This window comes from Nematostella vectensis, chromosome 1 (assembly GCF_932526225.1).
Source record: "Nematostella vectensis chromosome 1, jaNemVect1.1, whole genome shotgun sequence".
Lineage (NCBI taxonomy): Eukaryota > Metazoa > Cnidaria > Anthozoa > Actiniaria > Edwardsiidae > Nematostella > Nematostella vectensis.
The window spans coordinates 17,621,277-17,644,648 of record NC_064034.1 but is presented as its reverse complement, the minus strand read 5'-3'; the positions used below and the strand labels follow the sequence as shown (position 1 = coordinate 17,644,648).

Genomic DNA, 23,372 nt, shown 5'->3' with positions numbered 1-23,372 from the left:
GAGAATGGTTTTTTTTAATTCAGAACAGCAGACCTCTACCTCAGCCTCTCCCTTGCCCTATCACTCTCTCTCCTTTGCCCTATTGCTCTCCCTCCCCCCCCCAAAGAAATTTAAACCCCAGGACACCAAGACTTTACAATGTTACAGGACAATCAGATGTTTATTTTTGCTTGTGATTCAAAGACAATAATTATTTCTCACATACTTGGATGTTCACACTTTTACTTGTCACACTGTAACAGGAATAGCATTGAACAATTTTTTAGCTTTGCTTTCCTTTGTCAAAGAAATTGGACTAATAAAAACATACTTTGTGTTTTCTCATTTTACATTGGAAAAAGAAATAACACACACAGAGTAAAATGGTATGCGCCTTAACCCACTTAAATGCAAAGAGATTTGTATTGATTTTCTAAAATACAAGCCATCTCAGCCTGCCCCGTTACAACTAGCAGGTCAAGTTATTGAACAAGTGGCAACCTATAAGATCCTATGTTAGCACCTGTCCAGTAATCTATCCTGGAGCCATCTCGTTGACTATATTGTCGTAAGAGCTCGTAAACGCCTTTATGCCTTATGTGTCTTTATAAGGGCTGGCGCCAATTAGTCTGTTAGTCCTAGTTTATTGTAGTATTGTGAGGCCTATCCTGACGCCCCTAAGTCTGATATTGTCCTAGTTTATTGTAGTATTGTGAGGCCTATCCTGGCCCCCCTAAGTCGATATTGTCCTAGTTTATTGTAGTATTGTGAGGCCTATCCTGGCGCCCCTAAGTCTGATATTGTCCTAGTTTATTGTAGTATTGTGAGCCCTATCCTGGCGCCCCTAAGTCTGATATTGTCCTAGTTTATTGTAGTATTGTGAGGCCTACCCTGGCGCCCCTAAGTCTGATATTGTCCTAGTTTATTGTAGTATTGTGAGCCCTATCCTGGCGCCCCTAAGTCTGATATTGTCCTAGTTTATTGTAGTATTGTGAGCCCTATCCTGGCGCCCCTAAGTCTGATATTGTCCTAGTTTATAGTAGTATTGTGAGGCCTACCCTGGCGCCCCTAAGTCTGATATTGTCCTAGTTTATTGTAGTATTGTGAGGCCTACCCTGGCGCCCCTAAGTCTGATATTGTCCTAGTTTATTGTAGTATTGTGAGCCCTATCCTGGCCCCCCTAAGTCTGATATTGTCCTAGTTTATTGTAGTATTGTGAGGCCTATCCTGGCGCCCCTAAGTCTGATATTGTCCTAGTTTATTGTAGTATTGTGAGGCCTACCCTGGCGCCCCTTAGTCTGATATTGTCCTAGTTTATTGTAGTATTGTGAGCCCTATCCTGGCGCCCCTAAGTCTGATATTGTCCTAGTTTATTGTAGTATTGTGAGGCCTACCCTGGCGCCCCTTAGTCTGATATTGTCCTAGTTTATAGTAGTATTGTGAGGCCTACCCTGGCGCCCCTAAGTCTGATATTGTCCTAGTTTATTGTAGTATTGTGAGGCCTACCCTGGCGCCCCTAAGTCTGATATTGTCCTAGTTTATTGTAGTATTGTGAGCCCTATCCTGGCGCCCCTAAGTCTGATATTGTCCTAGTTTATAGTAGTATTGTGAGGCCTACCCTGGCGCCCCTAAGTCTGATATTGTCCTAGTCTATTTTAGTATTGTGAGGCCTATCCTGGCGCCCCTAAGTCTGATATTGTCCTAGTTTATTGTAGTATTGTGAGCCCTATCCTGGCCCCCCTAAGTCTGATATTGTCCTAGTTTATTGTAGTATTGTGAGCCCTATCCTGGCCCCCCTAAGTCTGATATTGTCCTAGTTTATTGTAGTATTGTGAGGCCTATCCTGGCGCCCCTAAGTCTGATATTGTCCTAGTTTATTGTAGTATTGTGAGGCCTATCCTGGTGCCCCTAAGTCTGATATTGTCCTAGTTTATTGTAGTATTGTGAGCCCTATCCTGGCCCCCCTAAGTCTGATATTGTCCTAGTTTATTGTAGTATTGTGAGGCCTATCCTGGCCCCCCTAAGTCTGATATTGTCCTAGTTTATTGTAGTATTGTGAGCCCTATCCTGGCGCCCCTAAGTCTGATATTGTCCTAGTTTATTGTAGTATTGTGAGCCCTATCTTTGCGCCCCTATGTCTGATATTGTCCTAGTTTATTGTAGTATTGTGAGCCCTGTCCTGGCGCCCCTAAGTCTGATATTGTCCTAGTTTATAGTAGTATTGTGAGGCCTATCCTGGCGCCCCTAAGTCTGATATTGTCCTAGTTTATTGTAGTATTGTGAGGCCTATCCTGGTGCCCCTAAGTCTGATATTGTCCTAGTTTATTGTAGTATTGTGAGCCCTATCCTGGCCCCCTAAGTCTGATATTGTCCTAGTTTATTGTAGTATTGTGAGGCCTATCCTGGCCCCCCTAAGTCTGATATTGTCCTAGTTTATTGTAGTATTGTGAGGTCTATCCTGGCGCCCCTAAGTCTGATATTGTCCTAGTTTATTGTAGTATTGTGAGGCCTATCCTGGCCCCCCTAAGTCTGATATTGTCCTAGTTTATTGTAGTATTGTGAGGTCTATCCTGGCCCCCTAAGTCTGATATTGTCCTAGTTTATTGTAGTATTGTGAGGTCTATCCTGGCGCCCCTAAGTCTGATATTGTCCTAGTTTATTGTAGTATTGTGAGGCCTATCCTGGCCCCCCTAAGTCTGATATTGTCCTAGTTTATTGTAGTATTGTGAGGTCTATCCTGGCCCCCTAAGTCTGATATTGTCCTAGTTTATTGTAGTATTGTGAGGCCTATCCTGGCCCCCCTAAGTCTGATATTGTCCTAGTTTATTGTAGTATTGTGAGGTCTATCCTGGCCCCCCTAAGTCTGATATTGTCCTAGTTTATTGTAGTATTGTGAGGCCTATCCTGTCGCCCCTAAGTCTGATATTGTCCTAGTTTATTGTAGTATTGTGAGCCCTATCCTGGCGCCCCTAAGTCTGATATTGTCCTAGTTTATTGTTGTATTGTGAGCCCTATCCTGGCGCCCCTAAGTCTGATATTGTCCTAGTTTATTGTAGTATTGTGAGGCCTATCCTGGCGCCCCTATGTCTGATATTGTCCTAGTTTATTGTAGTATTGTGAGCCCTATCCTGGCGCCCCTAAGTCTGATATTGTCCTAGTTTATTGTAGTATTGTGAGCCCTGTCCTGGTGCCCCTAAGTCTGATATTGTCCTAGTTTATTGTAGTATTGTGAGCCCTATCTTTGCGCCCCTAAGTCTGATATTGTCCTAGTTTATTGTAGTATTGTGAGGCCTATCTTTGCGCCCCTAAGTCTGATATTGTCCTAGTTTATTGTAGTATTGTGAGCCCTATCCTGGTGCCCCTAAGTCTGATATTGTCCTAGTTTATTGTAGTATTGTGAGGCCTATCCTGGTGCCCCTAAGTCTGATATTGTCATAGTTTATTGTAGTATTGTGAGCCCTATCCTGGTGCCCCTAAGTCTGATATTGTCCTAGTTTATTGTAGTATTGTGAGCCCTATCCTGGCGCCCCTAAGTCTGATATTGTCCTAGTTTATTGTAGTATTGTGAGGCCTATCCTGGCGCCCCTAAGTCTGATATTGTCCTAGTTTATTGTAGTATTGTGAGGCCTATCCTGGTGCCCCTAAGTCTGATATTGTCCTAGTTTATTGTAGTATTGTGAGGCCTATCCTGGCGCCCCTAAGTCTGATATTGTCCTAGTTTATTGTAGTATTGTGAGCCCTATCCTGGTGCCCCTAAGCCTGATATTGTCCTAGCTTATTGTAGTATTGTGAGCCCTATCCTGGCGCCCCTAAGTCTGATATTGACCTAGTTTATTGTAGTATTGTGAGGCCTATCCTGGCGCCCCTAAGTCTGATATTGTCCTAGTTTATTGTAGTATTGTGAGCCCTATCTTTGCGCCCCTAAGTCTGATATTGTCCTAGTTTATTGTAGTATTGTGAGCCCTATCCTGGTGCCCCTAAGTCTGATATTGTCCTAGTTTATTGTAGTATTGTGAGGCCTATCCTGGTGTCCCTAAGTCTGATATTGTCCTAGTTTATTGTAGTATTGTGAGCCCTATCCTGGTGCCCCTAAGTCTGATATTGTCCTAGTTTATTGTAGTATTGTGAGGCCTATCCTGGCGCCCCTAAGTCTGATATTGTCCTAGTCTATTTTAGTATTGTGAAGCCTATCCTGGCGCCCCTAAGTCTGATATTGTCCTAGTTTATTGTAGTATTGTGAGGCCTACCCTGGCGCCCCTAAGTCTGATATTGTCCTAGTTTATTGTAGTATTGTGAGGCCTACCCTGGCGCCCCTAAGTCTGATATTGTCCTAGTTTATTGTAGTATTGTGAGGCCTATCCTGGCGCCCTTAAGTCTGATATTGTCCTAGTTTATTGTAGTATTGTGAGCCCTATCCTGGCGCCCCTAAGTCTGATATTGTCCTAGTTTATTGTAGTATTGTGAGCCCTATCCTGGTGCCCCTAAGTCTGATATTGTCCTAGTTTATTGTAGTATTGTGAGGCCTATCCTGGCGCCCCTAAGTCTGATATTGTTCTAGTTTATTGTAGTATTGCATCTGCTGTCTGGGCTAACCTGCCAGATTATCTGTGCCTACTTGTAGAAAGTGTACAAAAATCTGCACTACGTATTATCTGCCCCGAGCTCTCATACGATATCGCCCTTGAGAACTGTAGCTTACAACAGCTGCATACCTGTCAACTCTCCCGCATTAGGCGGGAGTCTCAAGATTTTGGACCCCTTCTCCCGTTCTCCCGCGTTTAACACAAAATCTTCCGCTTTTTAGCCTTTTTAGCGCTTCCGAGAAATTATTCTATAGAAAAACGTCATTTTGCCTATTTTCTATTAAAGTATTTAAAATAATAATTCCCTTGCGCAACACAATTTATCTAACACCCTCATGAAATTAGTGGATTTGTTCACAAGAGCTTTCTATACGGCAAACGCCTGTGAGATTTGCCCACCCCTCCCCCCCAAAAATGAATATACCCCACCCCCCCCCCCCCAAAAAAAATTCTCAAGCCTTGAGATTCTCGGAGGTTGACAGGTATGCAGCTAGATGCGTGCCGCAATATCATCTCAAGCATACAGTCGTCGGGTTTTCTTGAGCACCTGCTACCCCAGTACTCAAGGGTTGACCACGGCTATGGGCTACGCTCGGGCTCAACTAGGTGTGAACGTCCGATTTCTAAGACTGAACGTCTTGCCCAATTTCTCACTTACAAATATGTATACATTCCTATGTTTGCTGACCACCCATGTGATTTAGTCCTAGACTATGATAATGGGCAATCAACTGATTATTATTATTAAATGAATAGATACCAGTAGTAAGCATTGTATTCCTTGCCCACTTTGCTTGTCAGTGGAGCAGATTAAAATTTGAAGAAGTAACTGAAGGTTTGTCCTTTTATGGAGAAGTGGGAGGGAATTTTTTACTCTGGATACCTTAAAATGTCAAAGCTCCCAGTCGGTTTAACTCCTTTGTGTCCCCTGAAGGGGATTTAAGGCTCCCTATTAGAGCCACCCTCGGAGAAGCCCCCTCTGGGTATTTGATGAACACTTCCCATTGTGCAAGCCAATACACATGCCAGCTCTCAGTAAACATTGCTAATTGTGCGACATTGTCAAACATAGATAAGCAAAGGTAATCATAGTCATGTATAGGATAGAAAGGTGAGTTTTAATAGGTAAGGGGACACCATAGTGTACCATATATGAAGTAATTTGCCACCCTTCCTGAATGCCGCTGACAGTCTGCAGACGTGCTCATAAGTGCACTCTTTCGCGGAAAGTGTAGAGGGAAGGTGTCGCGTAGTTTACCAATCCTTCTTTTCATATTCTTTACGATGGCGAGCAAATATAATACATCTGTAAGTGGATGTACTGGGCAAGTAGTCATCGGCGATAATGCAAAAGTCAGCATAGTGCGACGACAAGGTATTATTAATGAGGAAAGTGAAATTAAATTTTGGTTTTAAAGGCTGTTGAAATAGACAAACGCTCTCGAATAGTACGAGTTCGCTTAGCAGTTACACTAAAGCCGTAATACTAACCGTTACATCGATCTATAATATTTTTCGTAGAAACGTAGAACCATACTTGACTTGGATATTTTGGAGGAAAGTGAAGCCAAACGCAACGGTTTATTTTCTATTGCAACTTTCGTATCACTGCAGCTTATTATTTGCTCTTGTCATGTTTGATATACAGTATTTTATAGTGTTTTGATTAAATATCATGTACACATAGATACGTAGTTGTTAACTACTTTCCCTTTTATGAAAGTGTTATAGCACACTTTAGTTAGCGTTTCGAAAACATCTGTTACTCGACACGGATTGACTTACAAATATAACACCATTGATACATTAGCTATAACTTATAGAATTATTTTGTTTGCTTTTTCTTACAGTTGCTAGCACATCTATCAAAGATGAGCAACCATCCACTATCCAAGTTGAGTGTGAGTAAATGACTTTGTACTTCGATGTTCTAGACATCTAAAGGTCAAAGACTGATGCATGTTCCCTTTGTGGTTTTAGCTGGTTTTCCTCTCCAGGAAACAACAGAGCATGAAATACCATCAGTAACACTAAAAAAAGGATATGTGTTGATCATCAATAACCAAGAGTTCCCTAGTCGTTCAGATGTAGAGCGCAAAGGGTCTGCAGAAGATGTGAAACAACTCTACCAACTGTTTGATGATTTTGGGATGACGGTTAAAACAATTCAGAATAAAACCAGTTTGGAAATGCTTGAACTTCTAGAAGAGACTTCAGAAAAAGACTTTACAAAGTTTGATTGCTTTATCTGCATAATTCTTAGCCATGGCTCCCATAGTGGGATCTATGGTGTTGATGAGAAGGCTGTGCAAGTTGAGTCCCTCACAAATAAGTTTAGGGGAAGTACCTGCCCCTCACTACAAGGAAAGCCCAAGGTGTTTTTCCTGCAAGCCTGCAGGGGAGCCAAAAAAGAGTTAGTTGCCGTTGAGAGCGACAGTGAGCCTGTGCCTATTCGTCACTCTGGCCTTCCTTCAGATTCAGATTTTCTCATCTGCTACGCTTCTTCTCCTGGGTATGAAAGCTACCGAAATCCTGAGCTTGGCTCTTGGTTCATTAGAAGCATTGTGGATGTATTCCAAAACTTTGGCGAAACTGAACATCTAATGGATCTTATGCTACGGGTGAATCACAGAGTTGCGTCCCTCAACAGTAATTTGGGACATAAACAGATGCCATCCGAAGTCTGCATGCTAACCAGGAAGGTTTACTTCAATGCTCCTTAATTATTAAAATTAACAATTATCATATAACGGTTCTTTATAGGAATACTTTGGATACTGATGATGACTAGTCTAGTCCCTATATCCAAAATATGGCAGGTATATGGTCATTAGCTTTAGTGGCAAATAAGCGAGTAAGGAAAAAGTTGGGAAAAATATTAGGTGAACTTATTTTGTAATGTTGAGACTTATTCACTACTATATGTGAAGTAAAATATGGTAGAATCCTGTTGTTACTGAATGGATAAATGGTTAAATATTAATTGACTTGTTAATGCATATTTTCTAGGGCTTTTTGCATAAACTGAATGCTCAATTACTATTTTAAAATATCCAGCATGCAGTTAAACCTCATTCTATCCTTTAAGTGTTAAATGTTACAATAATGGTACAAAGGTTCAACTTATATTTCTTAATATGATAGAATTTTGAAATATTTTAAACCAGAATAACATTTTTTATAGATAAGGGTGGATGAGAGTTCCACTATTTCTAGTTCTCACAGGGTTGGATCAAAAGGCTGATCAAACTTTTCTCTCATCAACTCACACTGTGACAACTCTCATCAACTCTTATGTCGAATTTGAACATGTTCAAAGTGAATGAGAGTTGGTGAGAGTGCATGGTCAAATGGACATGAGAGTTGGGATTCTCATAGACTTTCATCTCCATTTAATTGAGGCTTAAGAAAGGGGGAAAAAGTGTTTATTATATCACCAATAGCTTTGCTTTGTAGATACAAGCCTTCGACTTTTGTGGTAAAGTAAATGTTTTCTTTATAAGTATTATGAAAATATAGGTAGCTATGTTGTAAAGGGCCGTTCTGCAGATAATGAGGTTGCTGTGATTTTACAGGCCAGTGTTCATTTAGTGCTGTATTGTGAATATTTGCAATTTCTTTTCTTGGATTAGGATAAAGCTAGAAGCCAAAACACTTGGTTAGAAGAGCAGAGAATGTGGTTATTTGGTAAAAAAAAACTGCAAACATTCACAATAAAGCTGTAGACAAACTCTAACCTAATCCTCGCATTCATCTACCTCATCTTTAATTACATCATCTGGAAAATGGTACCCTGGAAGTAAGTGGTTTATTATAACAAAATACTCTTTTAACAATCAAGATTAATTGTTGTAGTAATAAAGAAATAGACATGGCTGTATTTAAGACAATGCTTTGTATGAGTGTGAACAGAAAGTGACAGGTGCAGGTATATAAGGTTGGGAAAATGTCTAAAATCTAGCAATTCATTCAGAAAGAAAAGAACCACTTAAGCATGCACCTGGGGGTGCATGAAACCCACTGCGAAACTGAATACGCAATTACTATTTACAAAAATCCAGCATGCAGTCAAACCTTATTATCCTTTTAGTGTAAAATGTTACAATAATGGTACAAAGGTTCAACTTATATTTCCTAATATGATAGAATTTTGAAATATTTTAAACCAGAATAACATTTTTTATAGATAAGGGTGGATCAGAGTTCCACTATTACTAGTTCTCACAGGGTTGGATCAAAAGGCTGATCGAACTTTACTCTCATCAACTCACACTGTGACAACTCTCATCAACTCTTATGTTGAATTTGAACATTTTCAAAGTGAATGAGAGTCGGTGAGAGTGCATGGTCATGAATGGACATGAGAGTTGGAATTCTTATAGACTCTCATCTCCATTTAATCGAGGCTTAAGACAAAACACTTTAGCATGTACCTGGGGGTGCATGAAACCCACTGTGCAACCAAGCTATGCCCCTGGCTTGATTATCTTTGAATGAACATTGAATAATTATATCAATACAGTCAATAAATCAACAAATCAAGTCTATAATTGGTAGATTTTATTTTCAATGTAAAAAAAATTTACTTTAGATTATTACTGTTATAAGAACTAAAACTTGCAACACTCATGCAGTATTTTATCATTCTGAAATATTGTCAATCATTAGAAATAATTCTGTATTTCTATTTTGCATCCTATCATATGCTGTAATTTTCCAGTGCCTGAACTCACCTCTCACCTGAACATGTTTCTGGACTTTCCTTTGAGCACCGCCAAATTCCATTGAGTTCACCAAGTTCAAATACTGGACTAGAGTGGACCACAATATAACAATACCTGACCATAATCAAAATATTATGACTCAGGTCCCATATATTGACAGTGTTATATAACATTGTATGGGTAATATTCTCAATCACATTTTTTTACATGTTACAATTCAGTTTTATCATAATGCTCAGTCGTTTGCCATCCCTAATGCACAGTATGAATTGTAGGTAAAGGGGCATCGCCAGGTACCAGAGGCTGCCTTTCATTGTTCTCATTTTCATCTTTATTATCATCACCTGCCACAGATGATGTCACATGATCAATCCTAAAGCTATGGCCTGGATGAACATACTCCAGCTCACTCATCTTGCGCTTGATGATAAAGAAATGCAGAAACATATGCAGGCAGAACCCCAGATGGATCGGTGCAGCGGCTTCAAAAAATGCCATGACTGCGGGATCTAAGTGTGCATCCTGGATCAAGTGCTCAACTTTTCCATTGTACTGGTCAATAACAGAGCTAAGGAAGATTGACAGTAGGGCAAGCATGATGGCAGGCACTAGAAGGTGACAGCTGCGGCGATGTTGGTTACGAGGCTCAGCACAGAAGTGGGGACCCATCTTGACAAAGAAGTGCATTTGGAATAGCATTCCGACAGCACGAAAGAAGTCCTTGGCTGTGGTCCATGCCAGGTAGTACTGCATCTTTATGTCTTCAGCATGGCGACGAGAAGAGTACCGGTAGCTCCATAGTAGGCAAAATAGGGACTTCATGAACCAGAATACGAACCCAACAGCTCCCATAAAACCCACCATCACATCAATGGCTTTTGACTCAGTCTCTCTCCACTTTCCTGTCATGAGCTCTGAACCATTGCTGCCACTGACCAAGATCATCCCAAAAAAAATGACAATGACATCAGAAACAATGGGCAAAACATTGGACCAGTCACCAACAAAGTTAAGGTATTGCAAGCCGTTAACTAGCTGTAGTGCGATGCATCCAATGCCAATAATATAGCCATATCCAGAGTAATGAACCACCTGGACGTTGACGGGCTGCCTTAGCTGCTGATGTTGTCTGTTGTGAGACGTCGAGTCATCCAAGGGCTCATAAGGCGTGTCCCCACGCGTATCTCTGACGTCTTCCATTTCTAGTGCATGCTCAAGGAACAGCAAGCAACATAAAAGTCTATAATCTATGATCAAAGCATTGTATGCTGCTTTGACAATAGAAAATCCACTTCCAAACAACTTTTCCACAAATTCATTGTCCGAGTTTGTGGTTATAATTGAATCCACCCAGAATGCAAAGTTAAAAAGTGAGATGGTCTTCAAGTACCATGAGCACCCCATGCGAGCCAGAGGCATAGGGACCTTGTGGCGAAGACTGAAATGGTATACTGCTGCTTGAATTATCTTCTGAGTCAGACATACAAATTCTATGGCAGCATAGACAGGCTTGGGCGACTTGGTCGCGGCTCCAATGGCAAAGAACATCTCAAGTACACATAGTGGTAACGTAACGACCCACACAACTATACCCATACTCCCATGGGTATGCCCCACGGGGATCAATGGCCGCCCATAGTCATCAATGATTCTATCCGGAGTGGGACTTTCAAACATAATTATGTTCCCTATCATTAGAACACCAATGCCAATGCAGCAAGCCAAAACTAGCCTGTATGTCCCGTAGATATCCTCCGCCTGGTAGCACCCTAGCGTGGTGATAGTAGTGAGCAAGGCGCCGAGGAAAAATATTACTGTCCCAAGCTTTGTCTCGATGACCCCACGGCCGGTTCGTTTGCAGTGATAACCGCAAAGCAATACACATGCGAGCAGAAAAAGCAGACTGGATAGCGTCGTGAGGATGATGCTCGAAGCTTGAGGGATATCTATATCCAATGGCTTGTCGGTAGTAGGATGAACTGAGCTGTTAGATTCTAAATGTGCTGAAGTAATCATCTTGCTAGCACAAATCCAAGCCACGCGGCGTATTGTAGTAACTGGAGAATAACAGATTAAGCAGTTCCCAGGTCAATAGATGTGCGTATTCTATCTGAACACGCATTAAAGTTTTTTTTAAACAGAGCAAGGCTGCCTTTTTTGAACTGAGCTGCTTTTTAGAACTAACCAGCATTGGATTCGGGGAATCAAACCGGAACTGAAACTTTATCGCTTGATCTTATTTGATACGCATGCTTGCCTATCATATGATGTTACACATCCATTGAAGAGAAAATACGTTGACGATGTCGTGAAATACTATTTAGTTTATTTAGTACTATTACACTGTAATGTCTTTATTATCTTTTGTTCTGGCTTGACTATTACAATTATTTTTTGTTTCACGGGATTTTGAAAACCACTCTATCAGTTTTGAATAGTAAATGGTCGCTTGGAGTTACAGTCGAACCTCTATTAAGCGGTCACCCTCGGGACTTAGCTTAGTGACCGCTTAATAGAGGTTGACCGCTTAATAGAGGTTTCGCTATTTTCGCCCCTAAATTAGCGTAAATCGGGCTGTAATTATACGTAAGAACTTTTTATTATAATAAACAACAGTAACAATCATGTTAGCCCTAAGACGGGGCCTGGTGCATTCCAATTTGATTCAGAAATGTTTGAAACCGCCTAGTCAGTTTGTTTTTGCCTATACGGCTCTTGTGGCTTTGCCCAATTCTATGGGCATGAGCTACTTTCGCTGGCGTTATGTAAAGTAAGTGAGTGCGTTAAGGTGATGTTACACGCGTCGTTTCCGTCGATATCCGTCATTAAGCGTTTGCGCGATTTTGGAAGTCGAATCAAAAACTCTCAGTGCGTTGCCGTACCCAAAAACTCACAAATCTGACCCAGTTGCATTCATTCGGGGATACCATGACTACATGACTGAGTGGGAACCAGCACTAGAAGATGTTTACAAACTTATGCGGGAACCAACTAACATAAAGGATCCGAATGCTGTTGCAATCGTAAGAGAAAAAGCCGACAAAACGGTGATGGATGGAGACGGTCACCCGAATACTCTAGTTGACGATTACGAAGTTATCAGGCATATTCCCAAACTGATGTCAACGTGGGTTACCAAATATCTCAGGAGACCTACGAACTGTGAGAAAGTCGTAGTCAAAGGGAATTGGGTGAACAGAGGTGGTGGCTATGGACTCGAGATTCTTTGTGAATACATATTTGAAGGTGATAGTTTTTTTTCTAGAGCTGGCTAAAGCGGAAATTGGTAATCGAGGAATTTGTTGCGACTGATCCGCACAAGACCTCACAAGACGATTAGCCATAGTAATTAGATTAGACAGTTAAAAATATGACGAAATATGACGTGCACTATCTGTTGTCATGCTGACATATATTGATGATGACCGTTTAATAGAGGTGAAAAACAATGAAATCAACCAATTGGGACCCTCCTTTGGTGACCGCGTCCGCTTAATAGAGGTGACCGCTCAATAGAGGTCAAATTTACAGTAAACATAAGGGGGAAAATTCGGGACTTTGGTAAATGACCGTTGAATAGAGGGTGACCGCTCACTATTAAGCGGTCACCCTCGGGACTAAGCTTAGTGACCGCTTAATAGAGGTTGACCGCTTAATAGAGGTTTCGCTATTTTCCCCCCTAAATTAGCGGGTAAATCGGGCTGTAATTATACGTAAGAACTTTTTATTATAATTAACAACAGTAACAATCATGTTAGCCCTAAGACGGGGCCTGGTGCATTCCAAGAAATGATCCAGAAATGTTTGAAACCGCCTAGTCAGTTTGTTTTTGCCTATACGGCTCTTGTGGCTTTGACCAATTCTATGGGCACGAGCTACTTTCGCTGGAGTTATGTAAAGTAAATGAGTGCATTGAGGTGATGTTACACGCTTCGTTCCCGTCGATATACGTCATTAAGCGTTTGCGCGATTTTGGAAGTTGAATCAAAAACTCGCAGTGCGTTGCCGTACCCAAAAACTCACAACAAAAAAACTCTGACCCAGTTGCATTCATTCGGGGATACCATGAGTACATGACTGAGTGGGAACCAGCACTAGAAAATGTTTACAAACTTATGCGGGAACCAACTAACGTAAAGGATCCGAATGCTGTTGCAATCGTAAGAGAAAAAGCCGACAAAACGGTGATGGATGGAGACGGTCACCCGAATACTCTAGTTGACGATTACGAAGGTTATCAGGCATATTCCCAAACTGATGTCAACGTGGGTTACCAAATATCTCAAGAGACCTACGAACTGTGAGAAAGTCGTAGTCAAAGGGAAGTGGGTGAACAGAGGTGGTGGCTATGGACTCGAGATTCCTTGTGAATACATATTTGAAGGTGACAGTTTTTCTTCTAGCTGGCTAAAGCGGAAATTGGTAATCGAGGAATTTGATGCCACTGATCCGCACAAGATCACACAAGTCTCACAAGACGATTAGCCATAGTAATTAGATTAGACAGTTAAAAATATGACGAAATATGACGTGCACTATCTGTTGTCATGCTGACAAATATTGACGATGACCGTTTAATAGAGGTGAAAAACAATGAAATCAACCAATTGGGACCCTTCTTTGGTGACCGCGTCCGCTTAATAGAGGTGACTGCTCAATAGAGGTCAAATTTACAGTAAACATAAGGGGGAAAATTCGGGACTTTGATAAATGACCGTTGAATAGAGGGTGACCGCTCAATAGAGGGCCGCTTAATAGAGGTCCGACTGTAATTCAAATAAGCCAGTAAATTGTCAGCTTAGTGCGAGTTCAAATTATCCAATATTTGTATAGAAAGGGCAAGCGATTCTGAATTGAGCATTCATGTCGAAATTGAATGTTTTTTCTTGCTTGTTGTATACACCAAAATCACTATAAAAGTGACACTTGAATTTTCTGCTACAAGAACACAGTCAGGAAAGGTGTTTATTGTATACAAGCAAACATTTAATTCTGACAAAAAAGCTCAATCCAAATTCGAACCTAGTTTGTAGGAGGGGAGACTTTGACATGAATCAAAATTCGTAAATTCATTTAAGGAAGTTAATAAAACCAAAACTGCAAAAGATGAAAATAGTACAGACAACACTTTAGGGGATAATGATTTTCAACGCCAGCCAAACGAAATTCATGAAAATGCAAGCAGAAGGCGCATCACAATTTATTTATTTTGTAGGGGCCCGGGGTTCTCCCCAGAAAATATAAGGAGGCTCGTTAATTGATCAGAATACCTGTTCAAAAAATAAATCCCTCCCCTAAACCCTGTATCAAAAATTGCGGCCCTCTCCGAAATTGACGCTCAAAAAATTTCAACCCTACCCTCAGTGACAAAGGGGAGTTTTTTTGTTACATATGCTTTTCTGGCAGCCTAAAGGGGGGGGGGGGGGGGAGGGGGAGTTAAACCCCCTAAACCATTCCCCTAGATCCGCCACTGATTTCAGAAGAAATCAGGCACCGCGGAGGGGGAGGGCTAAAGCCCCACCTCTTTTCAAGAAAGTGTCATATATTTCTTATAGTCAGCCCCCTCAATTTTGTGGTACATTCTTACTTATCAGCCCTACCACTCTGGCCCTACCCCTTGAAAGTATGCTAACGCGGTCCCCAGGTCCCTGGAAATAAAGAACGTTTGATAACTTTGGCCGCGCGATTTTGGGGACTTGCGCTAAGAGATCACGTGCTAACGTTTTAGTGGCAAATTAGCACGCGTTCAGACTATTAACGGCAAAATAACAGCAATAAAAAGCAATTTATCTAGCACTTACGAATAAAGTCATAAAGTTTCTTTGTGAGAAAGGGTTTAGTTTCATTTAAATATATTATATTTTTTTCGTCGTTCTCTGGTATGATGGCCGCAGTCAAAAGCGGGGAATAATCTAGTAGTGTTCCCTTACAAAATTATTAAACATTGGCAAGAGAGCATAAGATATCTCATGCTCTCTTGACATTGATAATATTTTATCAGCAGTTGGTTTGTCATGGAGACCCTAAATACATAAGCTTCCATCGTTTTCTCGATAATTTGCTCACATTCCCTCAAAAACGACTTGGCAAAAGGCCGACTTCTAATAATAGAGGAAACACGGTGGAGATTTTGCCGACTCAATTGTTCAGCTGTAAGTTTGAATTGCCTCTCGTCTTGTTGTACATGTTGTACATGAAGAAAAAGGGAAATGTCGTTCGCCAAATAGCGAACGAGAAAAACGCGGTTGAAATTCAGATGCACTTAAAAAAACATTAACAACAAACAAGCCAAAGCCGAGTTCATTTCACTAACCGCTTCTCTCGAAAAACTATCTGTGTCTCATCCACAAAAAACATCGTCGTCCCGAGATGAAAGTTTTTTCAAGCTTTTTTTAAATTTCAAATGCAAATTTGTCTAGACTACGTTTCACACAGATATCATCTACCCCAGCTGTTATAGCAGTGGAGAGAAAAAGAACACGAAAAAGGTAGCCGAGAAAAAAAACACTGTTTGAACCAGAAATAGCTTCTCTACAACGAAAATCATCTTGATAAAAACACGCACTATTTTAAAGGCGCCATGGTCGCCCCAGTGTGTTTAGCAGGGATGACCGACGAAATAGATTCGAAAGAACGTTAACTAGATAATTTATAACCAATATTAAGACGATTTGCGAGGTTAATATTCTGATCTAAGCCTTGATGGATTAATTCATTTGAGGAGGCATTTGAATCGAGGATCAGGGTCTTGTCTGATTGGCCGAAAAGGCGTGAACATCACCGTTATTACACATAAATTATGCTTTTTGTTCAACTCTCGAACACGGAACTCACCGAATTTCTAAAAGCACTCGAAGAAAATTTGCAAGACAATATCTAAAAACAATATTCCTCGCTGCTTTCGTCTGTGCCTCATTGCTTAAAAGAAGACACGATGTAAAAGGGTTAGTCAATATGAGTCGAGTCCGGTGATCGATAATCCACCCAACTCTTTATCCCCTTATTCCTGTATTCTCAACAGCAAAAAAATCATTATTGTTTTTAGCATTTAATGTTTTCTTTTACTTCTCATTTTCCAAGAAACACATATAAAAGTTTAATACTGTTGAGTTTGTCCAAAGTAAATAAAGGTGCAGTTCTCGAATTAGAATTTAATATCCGTCAAGTTACTCTTAGCATTCATTTTGAAAGCAATTATCCCACAAAATATTCGAAAAGCCGTAATGAAACTACTCATCAAGTAGACATCTTTATTGTATTGTCAATATAATAAAGTTTGAACGAATACCAAGGCTGTAAGTAAACTTTCTTCCCGAGAAAATGAAACAAATAACTTGCACAGTTATCGCAGCGTGAAACTCTCTTTTCTTCGCATTCGCCAAACTCGGAACAATCCTAAAGAACACTTACAATGCTAGATACTCTAGAAAATAGGATATTATAACGATAAAAAACGATATATGTATATTTGTACGTAGATAAAATACTTCTTTGTGATGAATTTGCCCCTGAGACGTGCGAAGCGCGTTGAATGCGTGTGCTTCTAGCATGAACGTGTTCTAGAGTTAGCGTGATCGGGGAAAGTCCGGAGTGAGGAGCATGGCACTTACGGTAAAAGGTGTCAAACCGAATGGGAATTTTGAAGGTCGCGGAACGCTGGTTGTTGTACCACGCACGGAAGTGTCCGTCCGAAATGGGGGTTTCGTCATAGCTTAAAATACGTCTGGGCACAGAATGCTCGAGTTCGAGTTCGACTTCAAATCAAAATATAAGAAAGCAAAAGTAAGCACGGATGTCAGCTTTAATTAAAGTAGGATTCAGTACAACTACAATACCGGTATAATACCCGATAACATTTTCACACCCCATTAAAACACCTTCTTTGTATTACTGAGTTCATCAGCAAGATAATTTGTCATGAAATCCAATTTGACACAAGAAAACAGTGCTAGAAGGATGTGAAGTTATTGAACAAGCGCTCTAGTATGAGGGGAATTTAGAAATTTGGGAGAAAAGGTATGTGAGAAATGCAAAATGGGTCGTGTTTGCGAGGGGATTTCTGCGAGAGAACCCTTTGATTTTGCTTAGCTGTGATTGGTTAGTTAGGTTGCGTGAGAGCAAATTCTGATTCCTGTGTTGGTGGACCAAAGAGCCTCGAACCCGCTCGGCCCTCAGCCAATCAGAGGACAGTATTGATAGCGTGACTTGGGATATCGTGAGTTGCCGGGCGCTCACTAAATGATTACAAACGCCTCATGAGTCAGGTACAGAGAAATGGGACAACTATATAAACACCACGCCAAGGCGAGCTGTCAGACACAAGACAGATAGCCCAGAATCAAGAAACTACTAGAGGTGTACAGTTACCAATCAAGAGTGCACAGTGAACCTGTCATAGATCTTGACTAAAGTTACACATAGGTGAGTATCAAATAACACAGCAGGGGTTCAATGTTTAACGAAGTCTTGGCGAACAAGACAAAATATTTCCCACTGGGTCCGACAATAGCACCTAGTAGTAGAAGTACAAATTGCAAATACAATATTACTATGATGTGCCGAAATTGTAACAAAATCGTACTTTTTTTGTTTGTTAGCGATGTTCCAAAACCGACATTTTTTTAACGCCGTATTTTCATCATCGCTACTAACTGGTAGATTGCCCTAGTAAAGTTTTGCATTGTGTAACCTTCATTTTTCTTAACTACTTTAGATTTACTATCAAAGAATTCACAAGCGGGAGCATGTTACCAGAAACCGTTCGCCCGTCTGTTGTCTCTCGACTTCAGTTTCTCGCTCTTTGCAGCAAGGCTCCCGAACAGAGAAACCTTCCATTAGTAACGAACAATGGAAGTGTCATTGCTCCCATAGCAACCATCAACGAGTTGGCCAATCAGCTAGCGAACATCGGAGACGAGCTCACAGAAAGGAACAACTACAAGAGACGTCTCGCTCGAGAAGTTGGATTGATGGCCGTCAGTGTTGGCGTTAATCTGTTGCTTGTGTACTTAAATAGCGCAGCCTGATACTTCGGCGGGTAAAAAAAAGGACGGGGCGAGGCTCCCAGTTAAAAGCAAAATGTACTGTACGCAAAATCGATCGAGCGTGAATAGAGTGCGACAGACGCGACACAGAATTCGCGCAAAATCGCCCAAACAGGATGATAGCACGCAAACTACCGACATGGTGAAAAACAAACATAATGCAATGGTGCAGCCCTCAGCTACTTCCAAACCGAGAACATATTAGATAAATGAGAAATGACGAAATTAGCAACGAAGTCAGACTGTTTTACAGTAAACAAGTCGCGTCACAGGGGAGCGACGAAAAAAAGTGGGAAAAAAAACGCAATAAGCATTTTAGAAATTCAAGGGTCTAGAATTTCATATCGAACAAAACCTGAGAAAAAAACACACAAAAGACAATATTTTACGAGCGTGGATATAGAGTAGAAATAAGATAAAATAGTAATAGGAGTCTAGAATTCGCATGAAATGTGCTGGTTATATCTGGTTGTGGCAGTGTCGACCTTTGAGAATCAAGGTGTAAAGTCCTATTTGGGCCCTGTATTCTCTAGCGGCTACGGATCTCGATAAAATACCAACAATTCCTTGAATATTATCTGTGTAGTACAAAATTAATATATGTTTTCATAGAAAACTATGAAATAATTCTAAGTAAAATTGCCCTAGTGTTCGCATTCAGTCATTTTGCTCAACACCCTCATCAGTGTAACTGTGTTTTATATAAAAATATACTAAAAACAATCATGAGAATAAACCTGTTATTGATATATTTTACAATACTTTTGATGGGCTATACGAAGCAAAAGGAGAAATCTAGTATGATATGAAAACGGGACAAAAGCTTATCCTGTACTTAAAACTTTTTACGTCCGTATGAAAAACACAGCTCTCATTTTTTAGTGGGATTATTCTTCGATAACGCAAAAATGCTGATAGAAATAAAGTACACAAGCGCATCAAAGTATATGGCATCTATTTGTAATATCCACAGCTGACATTGTATTCCTGCTTACGGCGAACAACAAAGATGTCCATGTAGTGTTTACAGCGGTTCGGGACATACAAAAGCCTAAGATAAACAACATAACTAACCGTCTGCAGGTAGAGGGCCATTCGAGTCTATCCGGACAACACCACGACAAGAAAGACTGCGACATATTCCTCAAAGACAACAATCTGTGTTCTCCTAAAAAACAGACGGAATTTCGCTTGGTTAATTCCAAAATGTTGTGACGCAGGGCAAATACGTAAATACGTTTTTTTACGCCAGTCTTTTTTCTGGTATTTGCCAAATATGCCCCCTTTCTTACACTTTCATTTCGAAATCCATTTTCTATAGCTCTAAACCCTTTAGGACTTGATATCCATTCAAAAAAAAAGGCTTTGCCTTTAAAAGAATAAATTTGTCTCATTTTTAGAGCCTCGACACCTGAAATTATGAATATTAAACAGGCCCAGACAATGGAATAAGCGGCACGAGTTGTGATTGGCTGTAGAAGGTGAGAAAGTCCCCGTTCTCATAAAGCCAAGATTTACTTCGTCACACGTAACAGGGACAAAACCCAACAAGTCCCTTGACTGTACTGAACTAAACAATATGTTTTATCCATTAGCGAGGCAAGAAACGCAAGGGGGAAGAATTTTTGCGCAGATATAGGCGTATTTGCCACTCATGGAACATTCCGGATCTCAAGTTGACTCTTGATAGAGATTTAGAGTTAATGCCATTTATTTTACCATATTACTGTGAACTCACTCAAACAAAGGCGAAAGAAAACGAACGCGTGCAATTACTACAAATATTTTCTGACGTTTTCAAATGAAACATAAACACAATTTCGCACGTTCGACTAAGGCAAGGAACAAATATTAAAGCAAAAGTGCCAATTATGTACTCAGAGAAATGATTTCTATGAGTTTCTATGGCATAAGCAACTGAGAGTAGGAATATCACCTGATCATCGAAACATTCATTTTCAAATCATAAAGAGTATTTCTAGAACGTGATTATATAAATGTAAATAAACTGAACAGCGTCCACTTGGGACAGATGAAAAGTAAAATCTCGGGTTTAAGAACAAAAGACCTCGCTGAAAAAGGAAACGTAAAGGCTTGACTTGTCTAAGGACACAAGGTTTAAAAAATGAGGGCGCCGTAGTTCTTGATCTTGTCGGTTGGACGATTAAACGATTATTATTTATATTATATCTAAACGGTGGGCACTTCAGGCCCGTACCCAGGGGGGTGCTAAACGGTGGGCACTTCAGGCCCGTACCCTGGGGGGAGCAGGCCGAAAGTCCACTTTTGGTTCTCAAAAGACGTGCTATTTGCAGTTTGTAGACAAAACTCAAATTCATAAGCAAGATCACTTTGGTATGTAGCCAAATTCGACAATAAACGTCCCGTAGAGACACTGCAAAGGCACAAAAAAAAAAATCCTTTTTGTTCTTTCGGAGGTGGTTAGATTTTTATCAGAGAACTCCCTCCCTCCCCCCCCCCCCCCCCCGGAAAAATAAGGTTCACTTTTTCGGATTTCGCACCACCCGAAGAAAAATCCTGGGTATGGGCCTGCACTGTTACAAAATCAGGACTTTTAGAAGTTTCGGCGAGGCTAAGGGAGTGAGTGACACACACCACAAAATTCTTAACCCTCCCTTGTCCGCGATCTCCTTTTGAAGGGTCGTGATATACTATTTTGTCTGCGCACTCTACCCCCCTTCACCGCAAACTCTAGGTCCGCACCTGACCTGTTTTGCTTTTAATAGAAGGTTTTAACGGGTTCATTGTAACTGGCAAAAATAAACATATAAAACTATAAAACTGCTTGTATGGGATGTTTTGTCAGAACTATCATTTTACTTTTCCCAACGAAAAAATAAATAAATAATTAAACAAGGCACACGATTTACTAACCTCTGTAACTTGTAAAGGTGTTATGGATTTTCTTCTAACAAAGAAAAATGAAAACGGGAAAAAGTTAAAGGTTATACAGCTCTTTTTTTCTACATTTTCCGCCGTTTCCAAACAGGTATAGCAATTTTCCTTTTTCTTAAGACTCATGAAAATATTTTCGAATATTTTCGAGAAAGATCATAGCATTTCCTCCATAAACATAATATAGGCAAAAGCACATTTAATAACTTACACGAAGTATGAAACAAAAGTGATCGTCTGGATTTTCGATTAGCGTGACGCGTGCACTCATCGCGTGTGATGCGTGATGGCTCGTGATCCGTGGTCGGGCCGTATTCTGTCCATGTTTGAGGTTATTGGTAGATCATAGGTGTAAGAGTATAAATTCCCGCGCTCACACCTCGTCCTCCATACCAGAAAGCAAAATCACAACAAAAGTGCGAAACAAACTTTATCGAAACGGAGACAGAAAAAAAGGACTTGCCGTATGGAATAAACCAGCTTCCCTGCTCCAATTTAAAAGTAAGACCGTCTTATATGCTATAACGTTTGTAACAGTTCTTAATCATTTTAGTGAGCAATCTTTTATCCAAAGGGTGTACAATAATTATTCAATCAGAAGCTCCAATTTAAAAGTAAGACCGTCTTATAGGCTATAACGTTTGTAACAGTTCTTAATCATTTTAGTGAGCAATCTTTTATCCAAAGGGTGTACAATAATTATTCAATCAAAAGCTCCAATTTAAAAGTAAGACCGTCTTATATGCTATAACGTTTGTAACAGTTCTTAATCATTTTAGTGAGCAATCTTTTAACCAAAGGGTGTACAATAATTATTCAATCAGAAACTTTGAAAATCTTAAAAGATTTAGACTAAGAGAGAAACTGTTCAACTTGATTGAAAAAAAATAATTCAATCGGCAAATGGTACGAAAAGGACATTGTTCAGCCGACAATTATACATATTTTTTGTCCTATTTTAGAAACGTCATGAGTTTTTCAATGTCCCGTCCCGTCCCGCGGGAGTCCCGACCCGACACATCGCTACGACGATATGTTATCTGTTGTCAGGCCCAGACTTTAAATTCCACGGAAAACCGCAACATCTACGTGAATACCTCACCGACTACATTAAACGAGCTGGCAGGCCAGCTTGCGAGCATCGGAGACGAGCTGACGACTCACTACGACTTCTCAGGGAGCGTACTCAGCTATTTGCGTCACGTGATGCTGAGTGTTTGTACCCAGGCTCTGCTGCTGTTTGTTTTGAACGGGCCATAAAAAATGCGAGGTTACAAATTATTGTGCTTTTGCGGGGCCGAAATCGAATGAGAATAGAACAGCGAACAGTCAGAAGTGCAGTATTCGAGAAGCTGTAATAAGGATCCCTACGACGAAATTCCTGGAGCTGACGAGAAGCTCGGCACTTTATAAACTAACAATAATCAACCTCGTTTCCAGGGTCTTCTGGGTAATTTTCAATATGGCGTCTAGCCCCAGAGCTGAAAAACGCAAGACTAGTTTCAGTACCGCGCGATTTAACCAGCCTTTTGTTTTGAAATGGCGGCTTTTAACAGGCAAACTGTCACATTTTGGCGAATTCTTAGAAAACTAGACCAAACTTAAGGCTGAAATTTTCTTTATAACTCCCTCATTATCAAACAAATATTTCATCTCGTACAGTATGGTTTTAATGCTGTACAGTTAGTCAAAACAGGCGCGTACCCAGGATTGGCTGAGGGGGGATGCGAAGTCGTAGGTTTCATATGGTAAAGGGATAGTATTTGAAAATTCCTTAATAAGAAATGACCCACTTTTTTGACCGCCAAGGGGGGGGGGGGAACGCACGCGCACCCTGCGCACCCCCCCCTGTGTACGCGCCTGAAAACAGCGACTGAAGTCAGCCTTTCGTACCTTTACTCGAACGATTCAATACTACGATTGTTTGTTTTCATCAGAACACGCGCATACGCATACGTTATTCAGCACTGTCGCGTCTAGCAACTACGACAAGGTTTATGAAGCAGGGAAAGAGCTGGGTCAACTGCGCCTTCGTCCATGTTTAAATCTATTTAAAATGTAAATTTCTAAGTAATAAAACCGCAAAGGCCTTAAGGGATGCCACCGCCATATTCGTAAAATTCAGC

The 23,372-nt window shown here is 40.6% G+C and overlaps 2 protein-coding genes and 2 long non-coding RNA genes across 5 annotated transcripts; 3 read left to right on the top strand and 1 right to left on the bottom strand.

Annotated features, from left to right (window-relative positions):
- Positions 1-5,753: 5,753 nt before the first annotated feature.
- LOC5514391 (caspase-3) lies at positions 5,754-8,442 on the top strand. 2 transcript variants are annotated; one of them, XR_004296646.2, is made up of 4 exons: positions 5,754-5,937; positions 6,413-6,463; positions 6,543-7,352; positions 7,389-8,442. XR_004296646.2 is itself a non-coding variant. In XM_032384058.2 (3 exons), the coding sequence occupies exons 1-3, from the start codon at positions 5,847-5,849 to the stop codon at positions 7,283-7,285; spliced, it is 885 nt and encodes a 294-aa protein (XP_032239949.2). In that variant the 5' UTR covers positions 5,754-5,846; the 3' UTR covers positions 7,286-8,442. The 2 variants fall into 2 exon arrangements, 1 of the variants encoding a protein (XP_032239949.2); XM_032384058.2 differs by having other exon boundaries at positions 6,543-8,442.
- Positions 8,443-9,103: 661 nt separating this feature from the next.
- LOC116619350 lies at positions 9,104-19,751 on the bottom strand. Its single transcript, XM_032384057.2, has 3 exons — positions 19,623-19,751; positions 19,405-19,498; positions 9,104-11,343 (listed from the first exon to the last, which is right to left on the bottom strand). The coding sequence occupies exon 3, from the start codon at positions 11,300-11,302 to the stop codon at positions 9,539-9,541; it is 1,764 nt and encodes a 587-aa protein (XP_032239948.2). The 5' UTR covers positions 11,303-11,343; positions 19,405-19,498; positions 19,623-19,751; the 3' UTR covers positions 9,104-9,538.
- LOC125561024 lies at positions 11,743-14,100 on the top strand. Its single transcript, XR_007307022.1, has 2 exons — positions 11,743-12,787; positions 13,950-14,100. It is a non-coding gene; the product is annotated as an uncharacterized LOC125561024 (long non-coding RNA).
- On the top strand, positions 16,955-19,081 carry LOC125561028. The gene is made up of 2 exons (XR_007307027.1): positions 16,955-17,707; positions 18,000-19,081. It is a non-coding gene; the product is annotated as an uncharacterized LOC125561028 (long non-coding RNA).
- Positions 19,752-23,372: the final 3,621 nt, after the last annotated feature.

Excerpts from the sequence above, each read along its gene's own strand:
- LOC5514391 (XM_032384058.2), top strand. The coding sequence starts at position 5,847 with ATGGCGAGCAAATATAATACATCTGTAAGTGGATGTACTGGGCAAGTA. Across the intron at positions 5,938-6,412 it reads CAGCATAGTGCGACGACAAG|TTGCTAGCACATCTATCAAA; the intron begins GTATTATTAATG and ends TTTTTCTTACAG. Across the intron at positions 6,464-6,542 it reads ATCCACTATCCAAGTTGAGT|CTGGTTTTCCTCTCCAGGAA; the intron begins GTGAGTAAATGA and ends TTGTGGTTTTAG.
- LOC116619350 (XM_032384057.2), bottom strand. The coding sequence starts at position 11,302 with ATGATTACTTCAGCACATTTAGAATCTAACAGCTCAGTTCATCCTACT.